The 13703-nt window shown below is 43.4% G+C and overlaps 1 protein-coding gene across 9 annotated transcripts in view; it reads right to left on the reverse strand.

Moving 5' to 3' along the window:
• Positions 1–102: 102 nt before the first annotated feature.
• STING1 (stimulator of interferon response cGAMP interactor 1) overlaps positions 103–13703 on the reverse strand; it is a 28522-nt gene continuing 14921 nt past the window's right edge. For 8 of the 9 annotated variants that reach the window (XM_076073185.1, XM_076073184.1, XM_076073186.1 and 5 more), the window contains 4 exons: positions 12331–12439; positions 4829–5061; positions 4195–4381; positions 103–3425 (listed from right to left, as the gene is read on the reverse strand). In XM_076073185.1, coding sequence (XP_075929300.1) covers positions 3298–3425; positions 4195–4381; positions 4829–5061; positions 12331–12439 — 657 coding nt within the window. In that variant the 3' untranslated portion in view covers positions 103–3297. The remainder of the gene's footprint in view (positions 3426–4194; positions 4382–4828; positions 5062–12330; positions 12440–13703) is intronic. The other variant, XM_032969023.2, reaches the window with a different exon arrangement.

The following is a 13703-nucleotide window of genomic DNA, read 5'->3' on the forward strand; positions in this document are numbered from 1 at the left end:
CCAAATATACAGAAATCAAGGTCGTGATCTAACACACAACCTACTGTATACAATGGTGGCAAGTATTTATTTGTAGTGGGTTCAACTGAGTCGCAGACGTACTCTTGGAGGCAACAGATTTATTTAACACCAACACACGGGGTAACTGCCGCTTGACAGAATAACAACCTATGGTGGTGACCTCCAGGCTAATTACACTAATTACAACGTAACTAGCTATGGACTAGACCGCAGCTCGGGTCCAGATCCACGTGTTGGAGACTCGGTAGAACGTAGAACGTAGACGAAGGTTTCTTCCGGATGAACAACGCCGGTCCCCCTGGGGGACCCGGCTTATATTCTCTGCGGTGTGGCTGGCTCCGCCCTTGGCCACGACCACCTTCCAGAATTCTCGAGCAGGATCTGGACCCCAACCACGTGACCAACCCTAGCCCCCACTTGGGGCCCCTTTGTAGACTTAGCCGGTCACGTGTCCTCTCAGGTCAACCAGAGTGCCATGGCCTTTAGTAACTCCTTTCCTACGGTCAGCACTTCCACACCCTATTCTGTAGGCCTGGGACTGCATGCCAAGTGTGATACTATCCAGCGCTATCAACCAGCGCTCACCGAGCCCCTCTAGGGCCGGTACTACATCCACATCATAGTGGTGTCCGCGATGTCGTTACATTGCACGCCGTGCCTCTAGGGCCGGCACTGCACAGTGACATCCCGTCATGTCACTACATATTTAACACATCACACTTAGACCAATTGGATGCTTTTGGCAACGTAGACCATTCCATCCTTGAGTGTCTCCATAACGCTGCAGGCGTCTCTGGCCGATGTATTTCCTGGTTGCGCTTCCTACCTCTCTCAAACGCCTGCTCTCATATTTCCACACGAAAGGCCTCCCTCACGCAAACCCTTGTCCATTTTGTATTCCACAATGGTCCATAATTATCGGTCCGATGCACTTCTCACCTTTTAGTAAAGTGATCTCCAGTCTGAAAAGTCCAGCATGACAGGAGCGATGTCTCAACTCTGAATGGACTCGGGGTGGTGGGCCCAAGGCCGTGTGAGGCTCTATCAACAGTAGCACCACTTGTTGCGGTCGGCACCCCTTTCTGATTTCGGTTCTTCCCCCAGGTCCATGTGCTCGGCATCCTCGGCCACAAGCGTGCGAAGCACGGGCGAGTGAATTGGGGTGGAATAGGCTGCCCCGTGCCCATCCTCCCGCACCTCACAGACCAGCCATGCCCACACAAAGCGTACTTGACATGTCATCATTTTGCCAGGCTGCGGCTGAGCCCCATGCCAACCCTATTTGCTTTGGGCCATGCTGAATTTGTGGGATGAATCGCAGTGGAAGGTCTTGAAGGTTGTGGAATCACCCCCTGCTGAATGCAATTTGTCAAAAGGAGCCGAATTTAGCAAATATGCCCATCGTTCGGCAAAGAGCAATGGAACGATCAACAACTCTACACCAATAGTGAGTTTCAAGAACCCAAACTTGTCTTTGCCTCACTGAGAGTCGGGCTTTTTATTATCTTAGGAATCCTTATTCTGGTTTTCTGAATAAAAAGGAATTAACACCGAACCCTTAGAATCATAAAATTCCCTTTGTCTGGTTGAAACTTGGATATCAACTGGAGCTTAATAATCGTGGAAGTGTTGTCATCCAACTTTCGAGCCTCGGGTATCAACATCAACCCTAAGAATCGTAAGAGTTATTTAATCTGAGCACAGGGGCGTTAACACTAAACCCTTGCTTCCAAGAAAACGCGAGAGAGATAATTATGAACCATTACTATGCAACCAGAAACAGAAACACACCACTCCCAATACTTGAATTGCTCCATTGGCTCTGAATGCAATCCTGAGTAAATTTCACAATGGCACCCATTCTTCAAGATTCTTCATGGACTAGCTCAGGGGTCGGCAACCAAAATAACAAGGAGAGCAATATATTTTTTTATTTGATGAGAAAAAAATTCAAGTGCCACAATGCATGTGTAGTGACTGTGAATGTGTCGTTACTGTGAATGTCACTGTATGGTGCCGGGCCTGCGAGGCCATGGCAGATAATGTTGTCATTATGTGCAGCCTGGTTACTGGGCGTAGTACCACCAGCCCTAGCGGGGCTTAGGTGAGCACTGGTTAGTGCAGAGGCACCACGTACAGTGTGCGTTGCGGGCTCCCGGTGAGGGAGCGAGTGGGAGTGTCAGCCAGCCAGGGTTACGTTGGCGCATGATACGCTGGTTGACCTGCCGACACGTGACCGGATGATATTGGAGGGGGGCCACCGGTGGACGGGGGCCGCTGGGTGGTCACGTGGTATAGAAGAGCTCTCGGGAGCCTTCGGGAAAGGGCCAGAGAGATCGAGGTGGGCGGGGCAAGAGGCGGAGCCAGCCTCAGCCCAGGCTGATATAATGGAGGCCCCGTGTGGGGCTTCGGGGTTCTTGACTGTTGGTGATTGAAGAGCCACGTCGGGTTGAAGAAGCCTCTAGCCACACGGTCCGGGACCCAGCTTGTGGTCCGGACCGGGATAGCGGGACCGTGTCTAGTTCTGCCGTAGCGTGGTTAGATGGGCGTTCAACACCCGAGTGTAGGTTACGTTATGTTGTGTTGAGTTCATGTAATAGTGTTGCTCCCAAGACAACGTCTGTGACTCAGTTGGACTCAATACACATGTGAACACATGCGGCTCTGGACCCACAGGTTACTGACCCCTGGACTAGCCTCTGTCTACCTCTCCCATTTTTCTCATGTTACTCTCCTCCCATGCACACCTTCTCAGCTCCAGTAAGCAACGACTTGAATAAATCCCTCAGTCAACCGTTACTTTGTGGGTCAGTCATTCCCTGCTGCCCCTGTAGTCTGGAACTCTTTTTTTTTCAATTTCGAATTGTACTATATTCGCAGCCTACTTGGAACACATTTTAAGAGCATTTTCTGTACACTCTTTTCACCACCCCTCACGTGGCTCACGTTGAAAAGGGTTCAGCCAACACTGTAAACAGAAGCGCATGACCTGTAACGGCAGACTGTATGTTTGGTAGAAGTACCTCGCATCAAATATGTAGAAAAATACATGAAAAAACTAATTTTGTGTACTTGGGCCCCTGGTTGTATGATCTCTGCTCAATGACAATGCATACATTATAAGAGCGTTTTTTTTTTGTTTGCATTATGACCGCAGGTATTGTGGTTAATGTAAACATGATTCCTTGTAAAAAGGTTTCAGTTTTGTTGCCAGAAAAAATGGGAAAAAAACTATTATTACGATAACTTTGTATATGTTTCTTGAAGTTATTACTTCTAATAACTTCTAAGTGGTTGAGGCTGATCTTCCATGCTAAACTGCAGTGGGCTCTCATCCGCCATCGGCGAGACATACTTTAGGATCTTCTCCGACAGAAAATGAGGGTTTTTTGCTTCTGCAGTATCTGTACACAAAACACACAATGCATTTCAGTTGTCATAAGCAGTATTTTAAAGCTGCTATGTTAACAAAGATATGAAATGCTCATAATGATAGTATTTTAATTGTTCTGTTTGCATACGAGTGCAATAATTATCATCCTACATCCATTTGACGCTTCTGTACATTTATTTTCCTGCGAATTATTTTTGTTTATTTTACAACAAATATAGCTAACGTTCATGACAGAAACTTTACTGATTTATCCTTGTGCAGTATTTTAGATTTCTTCAATACAATTGTTTTAGTTCTGATTTCTATTTGGTTGATTTCAGTCAGATTTCACAGTTGCAGTACTTGTTTTCATTTGCTTGCTGTTGTCCCGCAAATCAGACTCTTTCTGTCCCCCCGAGTTCCTGCCTGGCTAAACAAAATAAACTTGAACTATTTAAACTAAACTATTTTTTTTATTTTACTAGGTAAGACCCACTGAGCTATATAGCTCTTTTTCAGAAGCGACCTGGCCACAAATGATAGTTTAACAAAGTGGCTTACGATGTGGAAATTTATATCAGCCAAAGAAAATAAACGCACGTTTATAAATGTGGAGGGAAAAACCAGAGGACCCACAGAAAAATCCACACGACCACGGGGAGAAAGACTCGCAAACTCCAAATTTACAGGCATCAGCATATCAGGCGAGGTAGTTCACATTTCACCACTGTGGCGCCCATAATGTGTAAGGCCTTGCCCATGAACCCAAGTGACAATGCTAATGCAAGGTGTATATTCACCATCGTAAAGCACCAGCTGGACTTTGTTTCTGATGTCAATGTCACTCTGGATAATCTTTTTTAGAGTGCAGTAGAACAGCTTGGCCTGCTCCAAGCGATCATCAGTGCTAAAAGCTGCAAGAGTCTGGTTTGACATGTCATGCAGGGAGCGCAGTGGTGTAGCAAACTCCATCACGATGTAGTGCTCCTGCAGGCAAAATCACATCTGAACTTAGCCAATAAACCATGAAGAACGATACGGACATTAATGTCCGAGTGTCAAATAAACATGTACTACAACAACAACTTACATTTAAATACACTTCGTCAACATGTACAAATTCACAAAAAAGATCCAATAATCATGACCCCCCACATAAACGTGAATGAGTCGTCCTGCTAAAGCAGGGGTCGGCAACCAAAATAACAAGATCATTTTTTTTCGAATTCGGTGAAAAACTCAATATTTCAAGAGAGAAAATGTGCATGAATACAAGACGGTGGTCCTTAATAAATAACGTCACGATGCAGTCCATAAAGAGCCACATCTGGCCCTGGAGCCGAAGGTTTCCGATTCCTGCGCTCAACCTTATAAACCTTTAAACTGCATATCCCCATTACAGAGGCATCCGAATGTTACGTAGGTGAAACGTACCACATTTTGGGCATCCAACACCCTGTGCACCGTGTGCTTAAAGCTGCGCATTGAGACGCCACCGCGGTTCCGCTGAATCTCGGATAAGTTGCCATCGACGCTTATGTGTTGATCCTGTTCAGAAAACGTGTCCGTCACATGGCAGCTCAGCGGCAGGAGGATGAACAGCTTTTGCGTGCTCGCTGTAAACGTCCGTCCTTCACGTTTGTATTGTGCCAGCTTGACATCAAGTTCTGTAACAAAAAACGAAAAATCATGCACATGTGGAGAGGAAATTCAAGCGCCTTTCCCAGCCCACTCTGGTCATAGGTCACAGGGAAGCACCAGCCAATAGTCACCGGGAATGATTGACAGGCCAAGGAGGGCCAGAGCAAACATGATTGGAGGTAAGCTACGGCAGGAAAAATGAGCGTGAAAGGTAAAGGATGAAGTTGTCAATTTAAAGCTTTCATGACTGCAGGGATTAATCTTCTTTGTTCTTTCGGTAAAGTCACGTAGAATGGAAATAAAATAATAAAAATAAAACATAATAAAATAAAATTCTCACGACGTTTCGGCCACAACACAAGTAGCCTTCTTCAGGTGGAGGAACAAAACTGTCGGGACGACAGCGCTTCAGTGAACACTGCCAAGCTTCGCAGCGTCTTTTAAGCTAGGTGGGAGGAGCAGAGCGCCTTGACAAAGGAGTTTACATATCAACAGGAGAATTTAGCATTGAAATAGCTGTGTTAAAGTGTTAGATTAGCAGGGTGTTAAAGTCAGGAATTAAAATGTAACTGGGAGATTAGCATGATGTTAATGTGAGGGATTAGCATGTAACTGGTCACGGAAATAGCTATGTTAAAGTCAGAGTTTACATATCAACAGATGCATTTAGTATATTGACGCTAAAGGACTGCAACTACCCAACTATCATACAATAAACCGATGTGAAAAAACTAAGTATAAACTACATCAATATAATAAATGTACTCAATATATTCTTCAATAAGTTGAGCTATTAACATAAAGTAACTGGGTATACACTACACTATATAATGAATACCATATAGTAAACTGATAAAAAAACTAAAATATAAACTACATCAATGTTATCAATAAACTCAATATACTCTCCAATCAGCTGAGCTACTAATATTAAGTCGTTATACATTACAATTCTATGTCGAAAAAAGGGTGTCGGTTTTTTCCTTTTCAACGTTAGCACCACAGAAAGCGAAGAGCTATGTTCAGACGGACGAGTCCATCTATGCTCGGAACGGAGGAGGGGGGAGAAACAGCCACGATGCGGTGCTCTGTCCTGTATTGTGTTACAACTATGTTAAAACTAGACTACTATACATTGCAATATTATACCTTCCAATCTAAACTACATTGTATAATACCGTATACACAGCCCAATGTAAGCTATAACATTATGCATTATATTGATATGTCTCCAATAAACTGTTTTCTACATTACACGACTATACACCGTAATATACACTGCCATAGACAAACCCACCCTTGAATTATACAATGCGTTATTATACACTACCCTATACTTTGGACTGTAAAATATTAGACTTGTAATATTACACTATGTTATTTGGTTCTTTCGGTAAAGTCACGTAGAAATAGAAAATTACATAATATCATACGACGTTTCGATTGCAAAGCAAGCAATCATCATCAGGTACAAATGAAAGAGAAACAAACCTAGTAAACTTAGAAATATAATGCAACACAGCGCAGAAAGTCGGCTGACACAACAGTCAACACACTACCTGGTTGATTACGTCCAAGAGACACAAAACCGGAGACACATACACAGACACACAAGCGGAAAGAGTTAACACAGAGACACAGAGAGAGATAGACACGCATGGGCACACAGAGAAACAACGTCTCTGTGTTGAGGCCTTAAATAGCTAGAGAGGGGATACAGACAGAGGGGGGGGGGGGGGGGTTATAAGAATTAGCATGTCAATGGGAGATCCCGCAATGAGAGATCCACCGCCAATGCTGGAGGAGAGAGCAACAACCGAGGGGAGACAGAGACGGAGGCAACACTAAATCAAACTAACTTAGTAAAATTTGGAAATGTAATGTAATGCGACACAGAGTCGGTCAACACACAATCAACACATGGCCTGGTCGATTACGCCACTCCAGAGATTGCTCAATTAGAAGTTAAGTGTGAAATTTGGGAGAGAGACAAGGCACAGACATGGAGACACAAAGACAGACACATAAGTAGAGAGAGACAACAATGAGACACAGAGAAATTTGGAAGAGAGACAAGGCACAAACATGGAGACACAAAGACAGACACACAAGCAGAGAGAGACAACAACGAGACACAGAGAGAGAGGAAAATACAAACTTAAAACCTCCCCGTAGAGGTGGTTCAAACTTGATTTGGCGCTTTCGTGACTGCAGGAATTATTCTTTGGTTCTTCGGTAAAGTCACGTAGAAATAGAAAATAATAAATTACGTAATATCATACGACGTTTCGATTGCAAAGCAAGCAATCATCATCAGGTACAAATGAAAGAGAAACAAACCTAGTAAACTTAGAAATATAATGCAACACAGTGCAGAAAGTCGGCTGACACAACAGTCAACACCCTACCTGGTTGATTACGTCCAAGAGACACAAAACCGGAGACACATACACAGACACACAAGCAGAAAGCGTTAACACAGAGACACAGAGAGAGAGACACACGCATGGGCACACAGATAAACAACGTCTCTGTGTCGAAGCCTTAAATAGCTAGAGAGGGGGTATGTGTCTCCGGTTCCATACACCCTGCCATCAGATTTACCATGGAAGTCGAAAACGATGGCAAGCTACCTTTTTTGGATGTCCTAATTAAAAGGAGACCTGATGGTTCAATGAGCCACTCTGTCTACAGGAAAGCTACCCATATGGATGCTTACTTAAAACCGGATTCTCACCACCATCCATCCCAGAAGAATTATCTCATCAAGACTCTATACCATCGAGCCCAATGCATTTCCGACCAGGAACACATTGCCAGTGAACTCAAGCACGTACACCAAGCTCTCAAGGCTAATGGTTACTCCGACTACACAATCCGCAAAGCCATCACTCCAGCCATGAAGAAGGATCCTCTTGAGGCACCATTCAATACCATCACCTTACCCTACATTGCGGGGTCACAAAAAAGATCTCCAAAATACTGAATAAACACAAGATCCAGGTCCGATTCAACACAGTACATAAATTTCGATTTAAAGCTTTCGTGACTGCAAGGATTCATCTTCTTTGGTTCTCTCGGTAAAGTCACGTACCAGACAGTCTCGTCCCTTCACCTGATGAAGGCCGCTTGTGTTGTGGCCGAAACGTCGTGAGAATATTATTGTGTTATTTTATTTTATCAATTTATTATTTTATTCTCATTCTACGTGACTTTACCGAAAAAAACAAAGAAGACAGTACATAAAATCCGTGATCTGGTTCCGTCTGTAAAAGATGTGGTTCCAGACATACAGTACCCGGGCGTCTACAAACTAAGTTGCCTCTGTGGTAGCAGCTACATTGGAGAAACCAAACGACATATCTCGGACCGCATCCCTGAACATAAAGCAAACTTGAAACAGGGTAGGAGGAACACCTCAGCCGTGGCAGATCACTGTTATAATTCAGTGGGCTCACATGACATTGACTTCTCCAAGACGGAGGTTCTCTGCAAGCCATCCGGCTACCATGAGAGATTCGTTCATGAGGCCATCCACATATACAAACACAGAGACAATTTCAACCGAGAAGATGGATTCTGGCTTAGTAACCATTGGAAAGACGTTATAAACCATTTCGGTTCTTAATTGATTGTATTTTACGGTGACTTTCAGACCGCAGTCCATTCGCTGGCACTGCCTCTTAATACCTTTCACACGACGGTCAATGGTATGGTTTATAGCATGTTGTAAAATAATAAATAGGCAATATATAGTATCGTAATTGTATAGTGAATATACAGCAGTGTGGTAGACAGTAGGGTTGGTAGAATAATACATAGTATAATATTACAAGTCTAATATTGTACAGTCTAAAGTATAGGGTAGTGTATAGTAACGCATTGTATAATTCAAGGGTGGGTTTGTCTATGGCAGTGTATATTAAGGTGAATAGTCGTGTAATGTAGAAAAAAGTTTACTTGGAGACATATCAATATAATGCATAATGTTAGAGCTTACATTGGGCTGTGTATACGTTATTATACAATGTAGTTTAGATTGGAAGGTATAACTTTGCAATGTATAGTAGTCTAGTTTATAACATAGTTGTAACGCAACACATGACAGAGCAGCGCATCGTGGCTGTTTCTCCCCCCTCCTCCGTTCCGAGCATAGATGGACTCGTCCGTCTGAACATAGCTCTTCGCATACTCTATGGTTCTATTCGGTAAAGTCACGTAGGTAAAAAAAAATAAAAAAAAAATCACGACGTTTCGGCCACAACACAAGTGGCCTTCATCAGGTGAAGGGACCAGACTGTCTCGAGGAAAGCGCTGGAGTGAACACAGCCAAGCTCAGACTGCGACCTTTAAGCTGTGTGAGAGGAATTAAGGTGCCTTGACAAAGGAATTAGCATAAAAATTAGCATTTAATTGGCGGATTTAGCATGATGAATGGTGTAGAGGGGGTGAACATGTGCAGGTCGGCAAGGGGGGGAGGGGGAGTTTACATATTGATGGTGTGAAAAGGGAATTTTAAGAGCTGTGAAAGTTTGGGGTACCACTACTTGAAAAAATAAACTGTACCATTGAAAATTAGTTTAATGTTTGGTTCGATTTAGAACATCTTTCCAATGGTTGCTTAATTTGAAACCATCTTCTCGGTTGAAATTGTGTCTGTGTTTGTAAATCTGAATTGCCTTGTGAACAAATCTCTGATAAAAACCCGTGGGTTTGCAAAGAACCTTGGTATCGGAGAAAATTATATCGTGATCACCCACAGCGTTGTAACAGTGATCAGCTAAGGCAGAAGAATTCGTTCTGCCGTGTTTCAAATCTGATTTGTGCTCGCGAATTCAGTCAGAGACATGTCGCTTCGTCTCCCCGATATAGCAATCACCGCAGGTACAACTCAATTTGTAAACCCCGGGGTACTGTAAGTCAGGAATGACATCCTTCACAGATGGGATCAGATCACGAATTTTGTGTACTGTATTGAACCGGACCTGGATCTTGTGTTTGTTTAGAATTTTGGAAATCCTTTTAGTAACGCCTGCTATATATGGTAGTATGATGGTTTTGACCGGAGTATCAAGTGGTTGTTTCTGTATGGAGGGAGAAACAGCTTGGCGGATGGTACGGTCAGAGTATCCATTCCTTTTGAGGGCCAGGTGTACATGTTTTAATTCACTGGTCAGGTGGTGTTGGTCCGAAATGCAATGAGCCCTATGGTATAAAGTTTTGATGAGATAATTCTTTTGAGCTTGGTGGTGGTGGGAATCAGGTTTCAAGTAGGAATCTGTGTGGGTGGGTTTCCTGTAGACAGAATGCCCCAATAAGCCATCAGGTCTCCTCTCAAACAGAACATCTAAGAATGGTAGCTTGCCATCTTTCTCCACTTCCATGGTGAATTTGATGGCGGGATGTCTGGAATTGATGTGGTGTAGGAAAAGGTTCAGAGCTGGGAGGCCATGTGGAAGGTCTGAGGGTGGAAGTCTGGATGGCGTCCGAATCAAATTTCTCCATGAAAACATTGGCTATCACTGGTGACAAGGGGGGACCCATGGGAGTACCCTCATTTTGCTTGTAGAAGGAACCATTCCAAGTAAAGTAGGTGTTGGTGAGGCAGTGCCTGACCAGCGTAGGTACCTCGGGGTTTAGTCCATGTTGTACCAAATTTTTAATGATTTCAATGGTATCAGGTACCAGGACCTTGTTGAACAAGGAGACCACATCGAAGCTGACAAGGATATCGTCAGGGGACAGTACAACGTCTTTGACCATAGAAACCAATTGGGCTGAGTTAGGTACTGCTGAGGAGGTCTTGCCAGTGAAAGGTAGCAAGGTATCCGACAGAAAATGTGCTAGCTTATAGGTAGGGGAGTTGATCGTGGATACGATGGGTCGTAGTGGAGTGCCTTCTTTATGAATCTTTGGAAGACCATAGAATCTAGGGGGTCTTGGAGCAGAAGGTTTTAGGGAGGGACATTTAGTTGGTTCGATTAGGGAGGTCGAACTTGTGATGATCTTGTTGGTTTTTACAGTTAGGCTATTAGTAGGGTCATTTTTAATTTTTGAGTAACTACTATCATTGAGTAGGTCCTGAATTTTATTGTTGTATGAGTTTTTTTTAGCTCTTCGCTTTTCGTGAAAAGGAAAAAACCGCCACCCTTTTTTCGACAGAAATGTAACGTATGACTTATTGTTAGTAGCTCAGCTGATTGGAGAGTATATTGAGTTTATTGATAACATTGATGTAGTTTATATTTTAGTTTTTTATCAGTTTACTATATGGTATTCATTATATAGTGTAGTGTATACCCAGTTACTTTATGTTAATAGCTCAACTTATTGAAGAATATATTGAGTACATTTATTATATTGATGTAGTTTATACTTAGTTTTTTTCACATCGGTTTACTGTATGATAGTTGGGTAGTTGCAGTCCTTTAGCGTCAATATATTAAATGCATCTGTTGATATGTAAACTCTGACTTTAACATAACTATTTCCGTGACCAGTTACATGCTAATCCTTCACATTAACATCATGCTAATCTCCCAGTTACATGCTAATTTCTGACTTTAACACCCTGCTAATCCAACACTTTAACACAGCTATTTCAATGCTAAATTCTCCTGTTGATATGTAAACTCCTTTGTCAAGGCACTCTGCTCCTCCCACCTAGCTTAAAAGACGCTGCGAAGCTTAGCAGCGTTCACTGAAGCGCTGTCGTCCCGACAGTTCTGTTCCTTCACCTGAAGAAGGCTACTTGTGTTGTGGCTGAAACGTCGTGAGAATTTTATCTTATTGTGTTTTATTTTTATTATTTTATTTCCATTCTACGTGACTTTACCGAAAGAACCGAGAAGGTAAAGGATGGTTGGGAGAACAGAGGAAGATTGGTGATGGGATATGGGGGCAGAGTAGAATGAAAGGGGGAGGGCAGGGGAAAGGGAGAAAGAGTGAGGGGACAGGGAATTCTGGGTAGAGGAGTCTCGTGCAGTGTGCGTTACCTGTTGGTCATCAATAAAGAGACCCTTTGTTGAACCCCGCGCAAGCCGAATCCCTTCATGTGCATGGATTCCGCAACGATATCCATCGTGCGTTTGGCCTTTGCGAGAGGTTTTTTATTTGTGGAAATAAAATTTGGTCTCCAAGCCACACAATGAGATGTTACACGTAATTACCTGATTAACTTTCCCACCAAGGATAATCCTTTAAGCGCTGGTTTTATCACTAAGTTTTGGAAAACTCGTAGATGAGCAGTTCCGAGAACAGACTCGGGCTCAGTTGAATGCACGTTGCTTTCTCACCTGGCAACACTAGCTTGAGGTATCCAAAGTAGTAAGACCAAGCCAGGCCATGAGCCACATTGAGATGTTTCCTCTCAGATATGTCGGAGATGTCAGCTTTTGATGGGGCCTTCAAAGAGACAATAGTTAAACATGCAATGTACAATTAGGGTAATATTAAACTAAACTATTTAATTAGAAGTATTCGTGACTGCAGGAATCCATACTCTTTGGTTCTTTCGGCAAAGTCACGTAGGTAGAAAAAATAAAAAAATAAATCACGACGTTTCTATCGCAACACGAGCAATCGTCATCAGATAGAAAGATACAGCAGTAGAACTGCTGAACAAGAAAGGGCTTTTGCAACAAGAGGCTATATAGAGGTTTGAGGTGGGTATCACCCAAGGGTAAGTAGGCAGGGTCAGAGATGGAAAGGAGTCCCGTCGCCGTACGCACGCACAAACAGCTGCGCTCAAGGAGGATTGGCATCTTAATGCAAACGAGCACAATGGGAAATGAGCCCCGTAGTCGCACATGAGCACCGTCATCGTACACACGCACAGAAGCTGCGTTAAAGGTTTGGAACACATCCCGGCAGATGTGGCAAGATCTGAAATCGCTGCTATTCTCAAAAACCCATCAGTAACATCAGCAAGGACGAGCGGTTTGAACTCGCTCAATTAAAAAAGAGAGATTATATTTTCATCCTCTCAGCCGACAAGGACAATGCCACTGTCATCATGGATAAAACCACATATAATAACAAAATTCAGGACTTTCTTGATGATGGCAGTTATACCAATATCAACAGAGATCCTACCAACTGCCTGGCCAAAAACCCAACAATATCGTCACCAATTCGACTCCCCTAATTGAACCGACCAAACAGCTCAATAAAGAAGGTACTCCACTTCGTCCTATTGTATCCACCATTAACTTGCCCACCTACAAACTGGCCCGACATCTGTCTGAGACCCTGCTTCCATTCACGGGGAAGACCACCTCAGCTGAACTCAGCTCACTTGGTTGCTCTAATCAAGGACATCTCACTGTCTCCAGATTATTTGCTTGTCAGCTTCGATGTAGTCTCTCTGTTCACCAAGGTACCTGTGCCTGACACCATTGCAATCATTGAAGACTTGGTCCAACAGGGACTGAATCCGGATTTACCAAGTTGGGTAAGGCACTGCCTTACCAATACTTACTTCACCTGGAATAGTACATTCTACAAACAAAATGAAAGTACCCCTATAGGTTCTCCCTTGTCGCCAGTGGTAGCGAATGTTTTCATAGAGAAATTTGAAACAGATGCCATCCCGACATCCACCCTACGTCCTTTCTTGTGGAAAAGATACGTAGATGACACATTTGTCATCTGGCCACATGGCCATACA

Source organism: Petromyzon marinus, chromosome 41, assembly GCF_048934315.1.
Source record: "Petromyzon marinus isolate PM22_M1 ecotype Great Lakes invasive population chromosome 41, UKy_Petmar_22M1.pri1.0, whole genome shotgun sequence".
Classification (NCBI taxonomy): domain Eukaryota; kingdom Metazoa; phylum Chordata; class Hyperoartia; order Petromyzontiformes; family Petromyzontidae; genus Petromyzon; species Petromyzon marinus.